Genomic DNA, 17,541 nt, shown 5'->3' with positions numbered 1-17,541 from the left:
GCTCTTTTCTGAATCCTTTCCAATTTGTTAACATCCTTTTGGAAGCATGGACACCAGTATCCAATAATGGTCTCCCTTATTTAAATTCAAGTCAGAACTTGTGTTGTTTAAACTTTCAGACAATATTTGTGATCGAAGCTCCAATGCTGCAAGGTACTGAAGCATGTGACTTCAACACAGCTACTTCTGTCCGGAAAGCTAGATGTCTTGCTGAATTGGAGTCAGAGTGACTGTTACTTTAAAACTGTGAAACACTTCACTCTAATATATAGGATACACAGTTACTTAAGACAAGCTGTGCTTCAATGGTTTAAGTATTTTATTAAAGAGGAAATACATACACCTGAAATAGGACACTCCTCGGTCACCCAAATTAGAACGTATAACTTTGATATCAGAAAGGTATTCTGTAAAAGAAATCTACCTTAATCTGTGCTTGTGCAAAAGAAAACAAATCACATTTATTTAAGAAAGTAGTATTTTTCTGAAGTAATACACACAGAGCGATCTGTTCAGAGTCTGGTTCAAGAACTGAACATAAATTTGAGAAATGTATTATAGAATTAGTTGTTAAAACATTTGCCAAAATCTTGCCCTTCCCTATCCCCAAGCACTCCACTAAAATCCATGGGGTTCTATAGGGTGTAATACAAGTTAAGATTTAGCCCATTGTGCTTAAGACTTTTAAACAGATCATGGTAAAGAGACTGACACAGTAGTTACTAACTGTTTGGAAAGAGATGTATCCTGGCACAATGATGATATGGAATCTGTGTCACCAGTTAATCTTAGTCATGACTACCTGACTAATTTTCACTAGACACTATTACAGCTCTGCTGACAGCAGGCGTGTTTGCGTAAGTTCAAAGGAAGAAGGGAGGTCTCCCCCTTCAGACGACTGAGGTCTCAGGTTGCCCTTTTCAATATTCTGTTCCTACCCCAAAATATAATTTGTAATGATTTCCACTGTTCTCTCCAGCAGGGCCCCTCTGACAATGTTAGATCCCTGAAAATACACTTAGTCATCAACAGGAAGAACCCCTCCAGGGGGCTAAATCAGCCAGGCAGGCCACAAGATGACAGATTTTCAGATTCTTCAGAGTCTCAAATTACATTTGAAGGATTATACTACAAATTCAATAGCATTAATTGAGTTCCATAGGTAGAAGAAAACTAATTTATGAGAATGCTTAAGACAGAACAACACCAAAGTAAAAACCCTGGTTACCCAAGAAAGATAAATCCCATATTAAAAAAAACAATTAAAAAAATCCCATTTAAATAGCTTTTTCTACAATCTTCTTTAAATGTCAACCAAACAGCATGTTTCTTGAAGTGCCTGGTAGGACTGTATCTGCTCATGCACATGGGCCGAATTCCTCATCTGGTTAACAAGCATTGCACTGTTTATATACTTCATCAAAACTATAAAACCTATTATTTCTCCTCTCAAAGTGTTATTTTAGTCAAAAAGTACATTACTTTATATAACAATTCATGTTAAATTTCTACCACACACACTGTAGTCTAAATATTTTCTAAAGGTGTCGATTACAAAGTGTATAAAAATTAGCAATAAGTCAGGATACAGTGGTAAAGATTTTTCCATTCTACAACATAGAGTAAGAGATTCTAGTACTGATAACTAAATCTGTACGTTTATATATCCTTATTCTCTCCAATAATTTTGAAAGGTAAATAGCAAACAAAAGAATTACAACAAGGCTATGTTTACAGTCAGAAGCAGAACTGTTATTACAACTGTACCTAACTGGTTCAGTCATACAGAACTTTTCAAAGAAGAACAATACATTTAGAGGTTGTCAAGGGACTGAAGCATGTCAGAAAAATGTTTATTTTACCATCTTGCTTAAGTGTGATTTAGAATCCATCAGTGTCTAACCGTTGAACTGATTAGAGAGTACCTCTTTATCATTCTCCAGCTAAAATACACACAGACAAACTAAGGTGTCACAGACGTGTATTTCTTAATAGCACGACTATTGGTAACTGTAACCCAGTATTGTTTAACAACTCTACAACAAATACATGTACATTGGGACTTTAAAGTCTTAGTTAAGGTAGATAATCCTTGTTTATCAAGATTTTCATCTAATCAGTGCCAATAAATTTAAATTTGGAGGAAATAGCATAAAAACACTTGAGATCAAATTAGGAAGAAGGGCTTGAGGAAAAGTGTTAGACCAATTAATCATTTTCTGTCCTGCAACTCTTCACCCCAATCTGTTGTCTTTAGCGTTTACCTTAAAGTCAGACAGATTCAGACTTGGTCTTAGCAATGGCAACAGTTTGGACCAATTCAACTAAATCCTAATCAAACCAAAGAGGATGCAAATATTCAGACAAAGGACAGAACTGAACTATTCGTTCATCTATCCCACCCCCTTTCAATGCAGGATGGTTCTTCACAGAACATTCGTGTTATTTTGGAACCATTTCTGATTGAGCTCTCTCTCCTTTAGCTGTCACTTCACAGCTAAATCTGGAGTGGCCTTTTTTTACAACCGAAATCTCCACCTAAAATAAAAACAAACAAAAACTAGCGCTGTTCTTTTTTGTTTACGTCAGAAGAAAGAATGGCTGGCTCTGACTAAATGATATATTGGCAGCAAAACAATTCACTCATCAGTGGAGTTCAGCTCAGTCCCTAGCTTTTACATTAGCAGGAGCTTAGCTATTGTGGATGCATTATGCATAGCCTGGAAGAGGGTAGGAGGCACTTTGCACTGCTCTCTTATCAGCTGGAAGAGGGGGAACTGATAGGGTTTGAAAGGAATCACAGAACACTCCTTTCTCCAGTGCAGATATCCGGGGAGCCTTTGGCAGGAGAACAGAGGAAGTACCTCGGATCTCCAAACTGGGCACAGATGTATGCGTTTGTGTGACAGAAGGAGAGAATAAAGACTTCTCGGCCATCAGGCCAACTGCATAACCTTCCCCATGCTGCTCTGTAATGCCCCCTGTGCTGTGAAAGTACATCATAAATGTCCCGACAGAAGAAAACAGCAGGAGGGTGCAATTCTTGTTACAATTAACTGCAAAGGAAGTGACCCAGACTAAGATAAGGCCCACTTTGTCATAAAAGCCATATAATTTTTTTATCATCACTTAAATGTAGAAGTGGGAGATCCGATTAGTGAGGGAGTGCATTAAAATTAATTGATAGAATTAGTTATTCAAATAACTAACTCACTGATGTGCAAGTCTTGTTACTGCTCTTCTGTGAGGAGGCTGAAAAGTCTCAAGTGCACTGGAAAAAAGGACTTGTCAGAAAGAAAGCAAATATAAATGCTATAAAAGCAATATTGGTTAGTGTATGTGGGACTGATTCTAACACGGCGTGTCACACGGTGGTTTCTATAGTCTCGATCACTTCCAGTTCACACTGTGAGGGCGACAGAAGGGGGCATTCATCTGGCTCCCAACTGCTATCTGGATTATAATCTTCTTCAGAACTTAGCTCTGCCCCCTCCTCAGTGTCCTCATCACACGACTCCATAAAGGGAACCCCAACAGCGTTGATCCCAGAGTCCTCGGAGCTGGAAGGGGAAGAGCAGTGATCTATTTTTGGTTTATTGCTCTCTTTTGAAATTAAGGCATTGCGAACAGCAAGCTCCTCAGGCTTCATTTTATGGGGCGCAGCAGGAGGCTGCCGCTGGACATAGCACATCTTCCCATTGATGCATTTCACACGGTAATTGTCGATAAAGAGGTCAGAAATTGTGCAGTATCGTGGGGAGTCAGGGGGTAACGGCAGCTGGAAGACAGGTGCAAACTTCAAGAAGTGTTCAGTGAGTGAGACTGAGATCTGAATCGTGTTTGTGGATTCCCTAGGTTGGATAGGTATTTCAGTGCTTGGAAGCTGTTCCACAGGAGTCATTGGCTGATAGACATATTTACCTATAGGGAATATAAAAATAACAGTTAAAAACCATAATTGCTACAAACAGATTATATCATCCTATTATTACTAGTTCATCAATAAAGAAGAAAAATACATGGTGTTTCACCAAACTGGTTTAAAAAACAAAAGAAAGCAGTCAGAAAACTCCTATGAAGAATATTTCACATTAATCTTGTCCTTTAATAAACAGGGATCAGTTCTGACAGATATTTCCTTTGATGAACTGAATTATTTTAACATTAATTAGTCTATTCTTTGTCAAAATGAGTTCATTTTGTTAGTATATTTGCATTTCCCTTTCGCTAGTCTCAAAACGGCCTCTGTGTAGTTAGTAGATGGAATTTTAAGGCAGACAACAAGGGAACTCCAAAGCTCTGGGAATGCCTATGGCATTTTGATTATCTGGCTATGTAATAAGAAAATAGGATTATGTTGGTTGTATAGAGCAGGGGTCCCCAACCCCCGGGCCGCGGACCGGTCCCGGTCCCTGGCCTGTTAGGAACCGGGCCGCGAACCGAGCACACACAGAGCTCTTGCGGGCAGCTCAGAGCCCTTTGAATCCCGGCCGCGGCCAGGAAGCAAAGAGCTCTGGGCTGCCCGCAGCCGAGGGGAGCCCTTTGAATCCCAGCCGCGGCCGGGATTCAATGGGCTCTGGGCTGCCCGCAGCGGCGGGAAGCCCAGAGCCCTTGAAATCCCAGCTGGGCTGCCCGCAGCCGCGCGGAGCCCAGAGCCCTTTAAATCCCAGCCGTGGCCGGGAATCAAAAGGCTCTGCGCTGCCCGCAGCGGAGGGGAGCCCAGAGTCCTTTAAATCCCAGCCGCGGCCGGGAATCAAAAGGCTCTGAGCTCTTTAAATCCCAGCCGCGGCCGGGAATCAAATGGCTCTGGGTTGCCCGCAGTGGCGGAGCCCAGAGCCCTTTAAATCTCAGCTGCAGCCGGGAGTCAGAGGGCTCTGGGCTGCCCGCAGAGATTCCCAGCCACAGCTGGGATTTAAAGGGCTCAGAGCTCCCCAGGGCTGCGGGTAGCCCAGAGCCGTTTGAATCCCGGCCCGCAGCTGCTGTTTGCCCCCTCCCCAGACCTCTGCCCCAACTGCCCCCCAGGACCCCAACCCCCTATCTAACACCACTGGTCCTTGTCCCCTGATACCCCTCTCCTGGGACTCCTGTCCCTAATTGCCCCCCAGGATCCCACCCCCATCTAAATGCCGCTGCTCCTTGTCCCCCAATTGCTCCGTCCCAAGACCCCTGCTCCAACTGCCCCTTGGGACCCCAGCCCCTATCTAAGCCTCCCTTCTCCTTGTCCTCAACTGCCCCCTCCTGAGACCCCCCCAGCTTTCCCCCAGGACCCCACCCCCTACCTGTCCCCTGATAAACATTTTCAACATCCTATCTTTGTGAAGCAGGGTTTTCTGCAGTGACAGCAACCAAAACGAGATTACGGAGTAGACTGGACATAAGCAACACACTTCGGGTGTCACTGTCTCCCATCACCCCCAGATGGGACCGTCTAGTTGCAGGAAAACAAGCTCAGGGCTCCCACTAATTCTGCATTATGGTCAGTTGTATAATTATTTCATTATATATTACAATAATAATAGAAATAAAAGTACAAAAATAAATGTAATGCGCTTGAATCGTCCCAAAACCATCCCACAGGTCCGCGGAAATTTTTTTTTCTACGAAACCGGTCCCTGGTGCCAAAAAGATTGGGGACCACTGGTATAGAGGACTCCAATGCTGAATTGATCAGGCAGTCTGTAAAGCTATGCTAAAGAAAGAAATAAGGAGAAAGAACTGAAAACCAGTACTTTGTTATGAAAGACAGAAATCTGAGACTACTTCAAAGGACCATAAAATGCAGCATTTAGTTTACATAATTACCTTCTAAAAGGGTTAAGTCTTACTATGACTTTCACAAACTATAAAGCTCAATTACAGAACAGTCACAAGGACAAGGGTTACCTAAGAAGAAAAAAATAAGCTGTAAATTATTTAAATTTCTAATGCCAGAGCTGTAAGTAGGTAAGAACCCCCCTTTTTGTACACATCTAATAGAATCCTTTGGGTATCCCAAGTGCTTTAGAACCTAGCAGAGCTACGTAAGCAGGAGTGAAGCAAAGTAGTCATTATGTGCTTAAGAGCAGCTCAGACTGCGACATCCACCATAGGTGGAGAAGGAGCACTGTTTATCCTACATCTTTTTTTCCCCTAAAAGTACCCTGGACTCTAAGCTACCACAGCTGAGCTGTACGGACATCCGCATAACTTTTGTTCTGAAGGGGTGCACTCCCTACCATGAGCAATGGACTGTGTGCACTCAGCCAAGCCTTGGTGTGCACTAAGTTACAATCTTTTGATCCAGAGGCAAAGTACCATAGGTGGTCAGATACCAGAGCGAATGTTTAACATAACATAAGAACATAAGAGAGGCCGTACCGGGTCAGACCAAAGGTCCATCTAGCCCAGTATCTGTCTACCGACAGTGGCCAATGCCAGGTGCCCCAGAGGGAGTGAATCTAACAGGCAATGATCAAGTGATCTCTCTCCTGCCATCCATCTCCATCCTCTGACGAACAGAGGCTAGGGACACCATTCTTACCCATCCTAGCTAATAGCCATTTATGGACTTAGCCACCATGAATTTATCCAGTCCCCTTTTAAACATTGTTATAGTCCTAGCCTTCACAACCTCCTCAGGTAAGGAGTTCCACAAGTTGACTGTGCGCTGCATGAAGAAGAACTTCCTTTTATTTATTTGTTTTAAACCTGCTGCCTATTAATTTCATTTGGTGACCCCTAGTTCTTGTATTATGGGAATAAGTAAATAACTTTTCCTTATCCACTTTCTCAACATCACTCATGATTTTATATACCTCTATCATGTCCCCCCTTAGTCTTCTCTTTTCCAAGCTGAAGAGTCCTAGCCTCTTTAATCTTTCCTCGTATGGGACCCTCTCTAAACCCCTAATCATTTTAGTTGCCCTTTTCTGAACCTTTTCTAGTGCTAGAATATCTTTTTTGAGGTGAGGAGACCACATCTGTACACAGTATTCGAGATGTGGGCGTACCATGGATTTATATAAGGGCAATAATATATTCTCAGTCTTATTCTCTATCCCCTTTTTAATGATTCCTAACATCCTATTTGCTTTTTTGACCGCCTCTGCACACTGCGTGGACATCTTCAGAGAACTATCCACGATGACGCCAAGATCTTTTTCCTGACTCGTTGTAGCTAAGTTAGCCCCCATCATGTTGTATGTATAGTTGGGGTTATTTTTTCCAATGTGCATTACTTTACATTTATCCACATTAAATTTCATTTGCCATTTTGTTGCCCAATCACTTAGTTTTGTGAGATCTTTTTGAAGTTCTTCACAATCTGCTTTGGTCTTAACTATCTTGAGAAGTTTAGTATCATCTGCAAACTTGGCCACCTCACTGTTTACCCCTTTCTCCAGATCATTTATGAATAAATTGAATAGGATTGGTCCGAGGACTGACCCTTGGGGAACACCACTAGTTACCCCTCTCCATTCTGAGAATTTACCATTAATTCCTACCCTTTGTTCCCTGTCCTTTAACCAGTTCTCAGTCCATGAAAGGACCTTCCCTTTTATCCCATGACAGCTTAATTTATGTAAGAGCCTTTGGTGAGGGACCTTGTCAAAGGCTTTCTGGAAATCCAAGTACACTATGTCCACCGGCCGGGAATCAAAAGGCTCTGGGCTGCCCGCAGCCGCGGGGAGCCCAGAGCTCTTTAAATCCCAGCCGTGGCCGGGAATCAAAAGGCTCTGGGCTGCCCGCAGCAGCGGGGAGCCCAGAGCTCTTTAAATCCCAGCCGCAGCCGGGATTCAATGGGCTCTGGGCTGCCCGCAGCGGAGGGGAGCCCAGAGTCCTTTAAATCCCAGCCGCGGCCGGGAATCAAAAGGCTCTGGGGTATACATTGAAGTTGGGCCTCTATTATGGTCTCTTTAAAAAGGGCCCATGCAACTTGCAGGGATTTCACTTTAGTCACTGTACCTTTTAACTTTTGTCTAACTAACCCCCTCATTTTTGTATAGTTCCCCCTTTTGAAATTAAATGCCACAGTGTTGGGCAGTTGAGGTGTTCTTCTAACCACAGGGATGTTGAATGCTATTGTATTATGGTCACTATTTCCAAGCGGTCCTGCTATAGTTACCTCTTGGACCAGCTCCTGTGCTCCACTCAGGATTAAATCTAGAGTTGCCTCTCCCCTTGTGGGTTCCCGTACCAGCTGCTCCATGAAGCAGTCATTTAAAGTATCGAGAAATTTTATCTCTGCATTTCGTCCTGAAGTGAAATGTTCCCAGTCAATATGGGGATAATTGAAATCCCCCACTATTATTGGGTTCTTATTTTTGATAGCCTCTCTAATTTCCCTTAGCATTTCATCATCACTATTACTGTCCTGGTCAGGTGGTCGATAATAGATCCCTAATGTTATATTTTTACTAGAGCATGAAATTTCTATCCATAGAGACTCTATGGAACATGTGGATTCGCTTACGAGTGTGTAAGCAAGAAATTTAATATCAAAGACATGGATTTTTGTTGCAGTTCCCCTCATTAGCATCTTGCTCTTTTTGACTGTCTAGAAGTCTCCCAGTCCTGTGGCTTAACCATCCATACCACTTTCTGTAGCGTCTCTCAAAATTATGATGAGCTCAGTATACAATAGAGCAGGGCTCCCCGCAAAGCAGGCCTTTGATGTTTTCACTGTCTGCCCCAGATATTCCCTCCCCTGACTTTTAACTCACACTAGTCAAAACTAGAACCAAAACACACATTTCGCAATGTATTTCATTTGAATCTCAAAAAAATCTCCCACTTACAGGACACTGGAGCCTCTCTAGCTGGATTGTTTCTAGCTATATTTAGTTTGATTTCTATATTTGCTTTGGGAATTTTTTTTAAACAGGGGCCTACCATAAGCCATTTGTTAGCAGATTACGGGTGGTTGCCCTTTTGAGGCTGCTAACCAGGAGGGGCTTTTGAGCAAGGGGACTGTTTCAAAGTGAATGGAAGGCATTTCCTCTTATTCTTACTGTGAAGATGTAGCTTAAGAGGAAATACAGTTATTGGATGACTTTCTGATGAAGAGGTGCAGCACTGCCTAACATGGTTCAAAATGCAGATTTTGTCCTTTGAAAGCACAGGATTCTTTATTATTTCAGTCAGTGCAAACATACAGCGCACATGTTGCGCAGAGCAGAGACTTAGGACTCTGTGTGAGAACAGTGTCAGACCACAGCAATCCAACCGGCCAGGGCAGGGAGTGCCTAATATTGCCACCTCTAGCAGACACAGAGCTGGATCTAGTGACACATCCAAGCTTATGCTCCAATACATCTGTTAGTCTATAAGGTGCCACAGGACTCTTTGTTGCTTCATCCATGGTTTAGTAGGTCTTGCAAACAGTCTCCTACCTCTGTACAAGCTGGGAGTCATGGAGATTTATGTATATTTTTAAACTCTCAACTTGGCCTACATCCTGATCATCCTTTTCAAAAGCCCTAATGCATTACAAGGGTGTGAATTATCACTAGGAACAGTGTCACACCAAACTCTCCTCACTTCAACCCTGTCCTGGTACAGGGCTAGGCCTGGTACCAGCAGTGGAATTCATGACTGGATCGTTTGTAGCCATCCCAGCACTGAGTGTTGTGGAGTGTAACATCAGATCCCAAGGCCAGAAGGAACCAGTGTGATCATCTAGTCTGACCTGTGTAACACAGGCCAGAGAACTTCCCCAGAATCATTCCTAGAGCAGATCCTTTAGAAAAACAGCCAAACTTGATTTTAAAATAGTCAGTGATGGAGAATCCACCAAAACTCTTGGTAAATTGTTCCAATGGTTAATTACTCACTGTGAAAAATTTAATGTTTTATTTCCAGTCTGAATTTGTCTAGCTTCAACTTCCAGCCATGGGATTGTGTTAGATCTTTCTCTGCTAGATTGAAGAGCCCATTATTAAATATTTGTCCCCCATGTAGATCAAATCACTCCTTAACCTTCTCTTTATTAAGCTAAGATTCAAAGAGCTCGATCTATTATCATTATAAGACATATTTTCTAATCTTTTAGTCATTCTCATGGCTCTTCTTTGAACCCTCTCCAATTTATCAACATCCTTCTTGAATTCTGGGCACCAGAACTGGCACAGGATTCCAGAAGCAGTCAAACCAGTGAACTAACAGACATTGGACATGGGCATAGAGACAGGAAAGAGACTGAGACAGCTGCCTCCAGCATCCCACATTTGCTTCTCTTTGATCCTTCTCACAGGAAGGATATGTCCCACTCATAGATTTCACATACTTGTGTTGAGAGTTGTACCCCCAACGGAAATCCTCACATATGATCAGATATATGAGGCCCCCAGGCAGTGGGATGAGATAACCTTGTTTCATCCAGGGTTTCCTGCTCACTGATTCTAGGGGCTTGTGGGCATTCCAGTGCAGCTATCCATTGCTCTCTTGCTGCTCCCTGCTGCTTTTTTTTGGAGCAGGGAAGAGGGGGACTTCCCTCTCTCTCTGCTCTCAAGAAAGATGGTTTCTTCCCACCACACAAACCCTGAGTCCAGTGCATTCAGCATTCCTGCCAGCAGTTTAGCATCAGCCAGACAGAAATTATGGCGAAACAAGCACTTCTGCAATTGCCCCCGAGTCCACTGCCGTGGGCTACCAGTGAAAACACAATGGGCTTTTCAGAAGCGATCACATGAGCCAGCCTGAAAGTGAAAAACTAGTTTTGCAAAAAAAAAATTCTACATATTTTCATTTAGAAGAGATCTTAACAGACCCAATGGGGGTTTCAAAAGTGTTTACACAATTCTGGCCCTGATATTTGTCATTCAAAATGACCGTCACACTTTTAGTTTACCTAAAACCAGATTTTTGGTGAACAAACATTTTCAATTGTGTGTTTAATAGGGGTTTTTTTTAATTGTGAAAGGCACAAAAATTTTCAAAAACATTGATTTTTTGGTGAAAAGTTTCATTTTCAAAAAAGGACTTTTAAAAAAAAAGAAACTTTTAATTTGAAAAATATTGGCTGGCTCCAGTTTACACACAGTAGGTTTTTGTTTGTTTTCTAAAGCTAACCACACTAGAAAATCAGGAACAAAGGACACAGTTTAAGGTTATTATACCAAAGAAAATCCAGATTAAAAAAAAAAACAACACACACTTCTACCCAATAGTCTACCACCACTCACTGCAGTGTGTGTAATTCTGACAGACAACTCCATTGTGCCATCAATGTCTGCCCAAATAAAAACTGAGTGATGAAATTTCCTAATGCACATACAAGCAAAATCGAACTGCTTTGTCTTGGTTATTTTTAGTTTTTTTCCCTCACAGAACAAGGACAGTGACTGCCCTTCACTGAGTTTTCACTGCACACCTGGCTGGACATTTTACCATTCAGCAGGTTGAACTGATGGGAATACTGACTTAACGTGAAGACCCCTGGAGAATTCGGAGTAGGATCTCCCTAAGCTCTAACCCTTCTGGCCACTGACCCTGAATCAATGGCTCAGCCACGGCTGTTAGATTGTCTTTCTGCTGGTCTCTGAGCCCAACATTTCAAGTGTATTATGTCCCACATTTCCCTACTCCTACCATACCAAGGTCCCTGGACTTTGGTGCCTTCAGAAAGAGTACCAACACATTCATTGTTTTCTGCTGAACATGGGGAAGAGCTGCTGGCAAATGACCATGGTGGGTTGGCCATTCCTGACAATGCTGTTTAACAACCTGATCAATGACACTGTACACAACAGGAATCTCCATCTCCTGAGCCGTGAGCAGTATGGGGTCTGCTACTGAAAATGTGTTTCAACCCACCTGTCATAGGCAATGGGGGTGCCAGTAGCAGCTGCAAGGCTCAGGCTTTGATCTCTCTCAAGCAACCCCAGGAGCTCCCTTACTGGTACATTAGGAAGGGTCTCCTTCACCCATGTGCATGGCACTATGCACACCTGTGCACCAGTGTCCCACAGTGCCGCTGCTTTAACCCCATTCAAAAGGCATCAAATAGGGTTGCCAACTTTCTACTCAAACAAAACTGAACACCCTTGCCCTGCCCCTGCCCCCATCCCTCCTCTGAGGCCCTGCCCACCCACTCACTCCATCCCCCTTCTTCTGTCGCTCGCTCTCCCCACCCTCACTCACTCGCTCATTTTCACTGGGCTGGCTCGGGGTGCAGGAGGGGGTGAGGGCTCCGGGATGGGAGCAGAAATTAGGGGTTTAGGGTGCAGGAGCGGGATCTGGGCTGGGATAGGGGGTTGGGATGCAGGGAGTTGAGGGCTGCAGCTTGGGGTGCGGGCTCTGGTGTGGAGCTGGGGATGAGGGATTTGGGGTACAGGAGGGGGTTCTGGGCTAGGGCTGAGGGGTTCAGAGTGTGGGAGGGGTCTCTGGGATGGGGAAGAGGGTTGAGGTGTGGGGGGATGTGAGGGCTCCGCCTGGGGATGAAGACTCTGGGGTGGGGGTGGGGGTGGGGATGAGGGGTTTGGGTTGTAGTAGTGTGCTCTGGGTTGGGACCAAGGATTTTGGAGGGAGATCAGGGCTGGGGCAGGGAATTGGGGTGCAGGGGGGAGGGTGAAGGCTCTGGCTGGGGGTGCAGACTCTGGGATGGGGCTGGGAATGAGGGATTTGGGGTGATCTTGACAAACTGGAGAAAAAAAGAGTCAAATAAATAGGATGAAATACAGAAACAATCAACTGCACAAATACAAAATGGGAAATGATGGCTAGGAAGGAGTAGTGAAGAAAAGGATCTGGCAGTCATAGTGGATCGCAATCTAATTATGAGTCAAAATGTAAAATGGTTGCAGAAAAAGAAAAAAAAGGCAAACATCATTTGGGCATGTATTAAACAAGAGTGTTGTAAGTGTAATTCTTCCACTCTATTCAGCACCAATAAGGCCTCAGTTCTGGGCACCACACTTCATGAAAGATGTGAAAATTGGAGAAAGTTCAGCGGACAGCAACAAAAAAAAAAAAGATTACAAGGTCTAGAAAAAACAGGTGAAAGTAAGCCAGTACGGGCCGGTACAGCATACCAGTAAGAAAGTGGCTGAAGCATTCAGTACAAATGGGTAAAATAGGCTAGGTTTAACTGTAGTAATCACAGCCGACAGCGCTTTAACTTGGCTGTGTAGTTGTGGCTCCAGTTTTCCCAGCTCTGTAATAAAACCATCTCCGCAAGGGGAATAGCTCCCAGCGCTGTAGCACTGGCTACACTGCCACTTTACAGCGCTGAAACTTGCATCGCTCTGGGGGTTCAAGAAGCAATGGGGACAAGAAGCAATGGGTTTAAATTGCACCAAGGGAGGTTTAGGGAAATCTTCTTAACTGTCAGGGTAGTTAAGGACTAGAACAATTTGCCTAGGGAGGTTGTGGAATCTCCGTCACTGGAGATTTTTAAGAACAGGATAGAAAACTGCCTGTCAGGGATGGTCTAGATAATACTTAATCCTGCCTCAGTGCAAGGGACTGAACTAGATGATCTATAGAGGCCCCTTCCAGTCTGACATTTCTATGATTCTATGTCTAGTTCTAATAGTCCCATGGGTTTCTCAATTTCTTATTTATGGCAACTGTCTCTCGGTGGGATCTTTGGGCCTGGTTGGTCCGTTGAGGTCCCTTTGGCGCAACTGGGTATAGTTTCCCTTCCAGTCCATTCCATGGGGTATCATTATGATATCCAGATTAGTAGCGCTCTTCATTCCCACACCGCAAACAGTGGTTGCATGTATCACCTTTGCCCCCCATCTAGCAGTTGGGATGGCCTCACCTCTGAAGAGCTTTCTGTGGGATGGATTGGAGTGGTCTCCTTCTGTCATGATGGGGTACCTTCAGAACCAGCTTGATAACAGCCATCTCTATTTGTAGCTCTTACCTCTGCTAGGCTGCTCTTCAATTCTCCAATCTCATCCATAAAGTTGCTGACACAAGGTTTTTTTTGGTTTGTTTTTAAATTGGTGCTGCGATCTCGTCAGTGTCTGGCTCACCAACAACAAAGACCTGTTGTAGTACATTGGGTCTTCAGCTCTTCCTCGTGCCTCTCTTGCTACTTTGTGTTTTTCCTCTTTTCCTGCCAGTTACAGAATTTAGTTTCTCCAAAAGAGCTTTACCTGTGACTGAGCTATCTTGGAGATAGTTCAGAGATTGTAAAGTCTGAATGTTGTTATTCTGCAGCCCACTGGAGACTGAAAGAAGGAACATATTTTGCACGAGGAGTGGATCATATTTCAGAGTGGAATCGGCTTCCTGTGACGCAAGCAGTACTTTCTGTCACAAATCCAAAGCAAGTACCAGGAAATCCTGAGGTGTATCTTTAGGACCCTGGGCAGCACTGGAAAGATTACAATACAGTTCAGTTGCATCCATCACTTCACAGTAGGATCTTAAAATTCTCAGCGTTGGTAATGTCATGGTACTATTTCCTTCCATCTAACTCCAAGGGCTTGTTCCCGGGGTAATTGCTTTAACCACTGCTTCCATTACATCAAGGTTCTGCATAGCCACTTCATGGTCTTGTTCCTATCTGCACTAGAAAAACTTCATCCAACCTTCTGATTCAAACAGCCAATCTGTCCTGTCACTTTGAACTCCATTTGTAGCAGGGCTGCACACTGCAGAGCTCGTACTGCTGTTTCTCTCTTGCTGGGATTGCATTCTCTCCGGTTTTCTTCCTTAGTGGCCGACTGGTTAGGTCCAGTGACAGAGACTTGATTAATATATCTAATTAGAGCTAACCAGGTCTTTCCTATAACTCTGCTTCAATTCTCTCCTGAAACATTTAAGTGATCACAAATAATGAGATAGTCAGTCTATAGCTGGTAAAACTGCCTCTCTATCTGTATGCATATATTTTCCAGCTCAGCACTAGCCATCTTTGTTTCCTGTGCTCAGTACATCCCCTGAACTATACCTACTTGCAGGTGCTAGATGTATAGCTTTTTAGGTTCTGTTCTCTGGAGGGGTTGTTTTCCAGCTTCAGGGACCAGAAGCTCACAACCCCTCCTGGCTGGCTTGCCAAAGTGTAAGTATCTCAAAATGCGGATCCTGTCCTCTGAAAACACAGAATACTTTATTATTTTAGTTAATACAAACATACAGCATGTGCCTGTAACAGGGCTCCAAAATCATGGTGTTTGTCCCCATGCCACAGCAAGTGGATAGGGAGTGTCTAAAAATTAACATCTCTGGGGACACATTGGAGGTTTTTCCAAAAAGTTCAACCACTGTGTGTGTGCCTTACAATTCCAGGATTAGGGAACACAGGATATTATTGGAATGTGCATACTACACATGGAATGTGAATGTGGTTCCCCCTTGTGTAGGCCAACACACCTTTTGTGTTTTCTTTTGGTGTCCATGAATGATGCCCACATCTAAGCCAACCCCTTCGTCAGGCTCCTGCTCCATTCAGAGGACTTTCTGAACTATATGTGGTTTTCTTCACTTTGTTTGAGGAAAAGGATAGCATAGTCCTAAATAAATATAGCCAAATAATGTCATATGATAAAAACCACGGTGAATGCAGTACAGCTTAATACGCTTAGAGCGGGGACTGGAACATCAGGAAACACACATTCTATACCCAATTCAGTTTGACATTGGACAAGTCAGTTAACATCTGAGAGCTAAAACCCACAGAGATAATACCCACCTTTATGTAAAGTACTTTGAGAGAATTACATCTCAAATATTATTGTTGGGATGGTGCCATTTTATTGTGAATTACTGTGGCTGATATGAATGAATGTGCTAAGCATGAGTTTGGTATGACTTGATACGTCTGAATTTGCTAGAGGATTCTGGGGGCAGGATTCTCTTAGCATCAGACAGATGATGTGGAAATTTACTGAAAGTGCTAAAATTGCACTTGAATGGTTAATAAAGGCTCTATCTTTGTGTATGTTTCAGCATCGACCTTTGAAATATATCAGCCGAGAACAAGCTCACCAGGTAAAGAAAACGTAAAAACATGCTATCAGTGAGCTTGGTACAGGCTGACCTGGGTCAAAATGACCCCTCTGAATGGCTTCACGCTAAGGGCTCAAGTGAATGTTTGATGAGAGGGTAAACATCAATTGATATTTTGTCTGTCTCCGTTTTGCAGCCCCCTTCTAAAATATTAATTAGAGAAAACCAGTAATGAAACGCCCACAGGGCATATTTCTGGGACCTGTGACTCCTTTGAGAACGAGGAGTCATACGTAAGCAGAGTAAATTAGTTAGCTCCCCAATTAACATCAGAAGAGGTTCATGATGCTGTAAGACAGAAGGCCTTGGGATAACCAAGAGCCTGCTTCAGGGGACATTTGACAGACCAAGTACCTGAGAGGGGAGAAGAAGAGAAGACAAGAAGTCTCCATCTAGGACTGGTAGCTATACCTGCTTTGTTTGCCAATCAGGATACTGTGTAAGGCCAGCATTGTTACTGAGATTTTATGTTTGGGGAATTAAGGCTTATTAGGGAGATGTGTATTCTATAACCCTTACTGTTTTTGTGATTCCTTCTCAAATAAATTACTCAAATACTCAAATAAATTAAGCATACTGTTTCCAAATTTTCACTGGTACCAGTAACAATCCGCCCAGCTGTGGGCCATTAAAGATCCGTTTCAACAATTATTATATATACACAACATGTGATTACTAGGACGGTAGTTACAGTATAATAATGAGTGGCCTGACTGATCTATGGTGTCCAAGATTCTGGGCAATCACCAAGTATAAAGAGGTTTGGTTTGCACTGTCTGGGTTTCCTTTTCTAGCACTGTCATTGTTCAAATACAAGGGCCCAATCCTAAAGGGAATTCTTGGTCAAAAACGTTAAGGCTCCATTTTTGTTTGTAGATAACCAAAGAAGCTCCTTAGTCATGCATTTTTCCCTCATATTTTTTACTTTCAAAAAATTAAATTACATTACAAATTTCTACCCTTCCTTTATAATCTCCCCATTCTAAGCAGAGACTTCACACCAGGATATTGTAAGGCTGACCTATCTCAGTAAGATTTCTACAAACTACAGTGGTTATGATATGAAAATAACAAAGAAGGAATATTTTAGATGCCCCCATCTTCTCTATACATGATTAAAAAGCCACCACAGGCTTCTCAATGCATTAACAAAGTGAGTTGTATTGTGGTGAAGGGACATGCTAGCCATTACTGATTTATGCTGTGAAGTTGTAGCAATGTTGGTCCCAGGATATTAGAGACACAAAGTGGGTGAGGTAATATCTTGTATTGCACCAGCTTCTGTTGGTGAGAGAAACAAGCTTTCGCGCTTATCTCATACATGAAGAAGAGCTCTGTGTAAGTTCTAAAGCTCGTCTCTCTCTTTTATTGGACCAGCTTCTGTTGGTGATAGTACCTCACCCACCTTGTCTCTCTGATAGATTTATGTCACATATGAAAGAAGAACTTCCTGTATAGGGCTTCTCTGTTGCCAAATGAGTTCTGCTGGGATCTGGAGGCAAGAGATGAACAGAAAAGGTTGAAAATGCCTTAAGTTATGCAACAATTGGTATAAAAGTTGCTCTATGTTTCAACAGACGTCTCTGTCTTTCTTCAGTC

General features: G+C 43.1%; 1 protein-coding gene across 1 annotated transcript in view; it reads right to left on the bottom strand.

Annotated features, from left to right (window-relative positions):
• Positions 1 to 304: 304 nt before the first annotated feature.
• The window catches only part of C9H3orf70 (chromosome 9 C3orf70 homolog), a 41,338-nt gene continuing 24,101 nt past the window's right edge, over positions 305 to 17,541 (bottom strand). Inside the window, exon 2 of the mRNA XM_045031489.1 lies at positions 305 to 3,921. Coding sequence (XP_044887424.1) covers positions 3,365 to 3,921 — 557 coding nt within the window. The 3' untranslated portion in view covers positions 305 to 3,364. The remainder of the gene's footprint in view (positions 3,922 to 17,541) is intronic.

This window comes from Mauremys mutica, chromosome 9, assembly GCF_020497125.1.
Source record: "Mauremys mutica isolate MM-2020 ecotype Southern chromosome 9, ASM2049712v1, whole genome shotgun sequence".
NCBI classification, from domain to species: domain Eukaryota; kingdom Metazoa; phylum Chordata; order Testudines; family Geoemydidae; genus Mauremys; species Mauremys mutica.
This window is presented reverse-complemented; position numbering and strand designations above follow the sequence as displayed.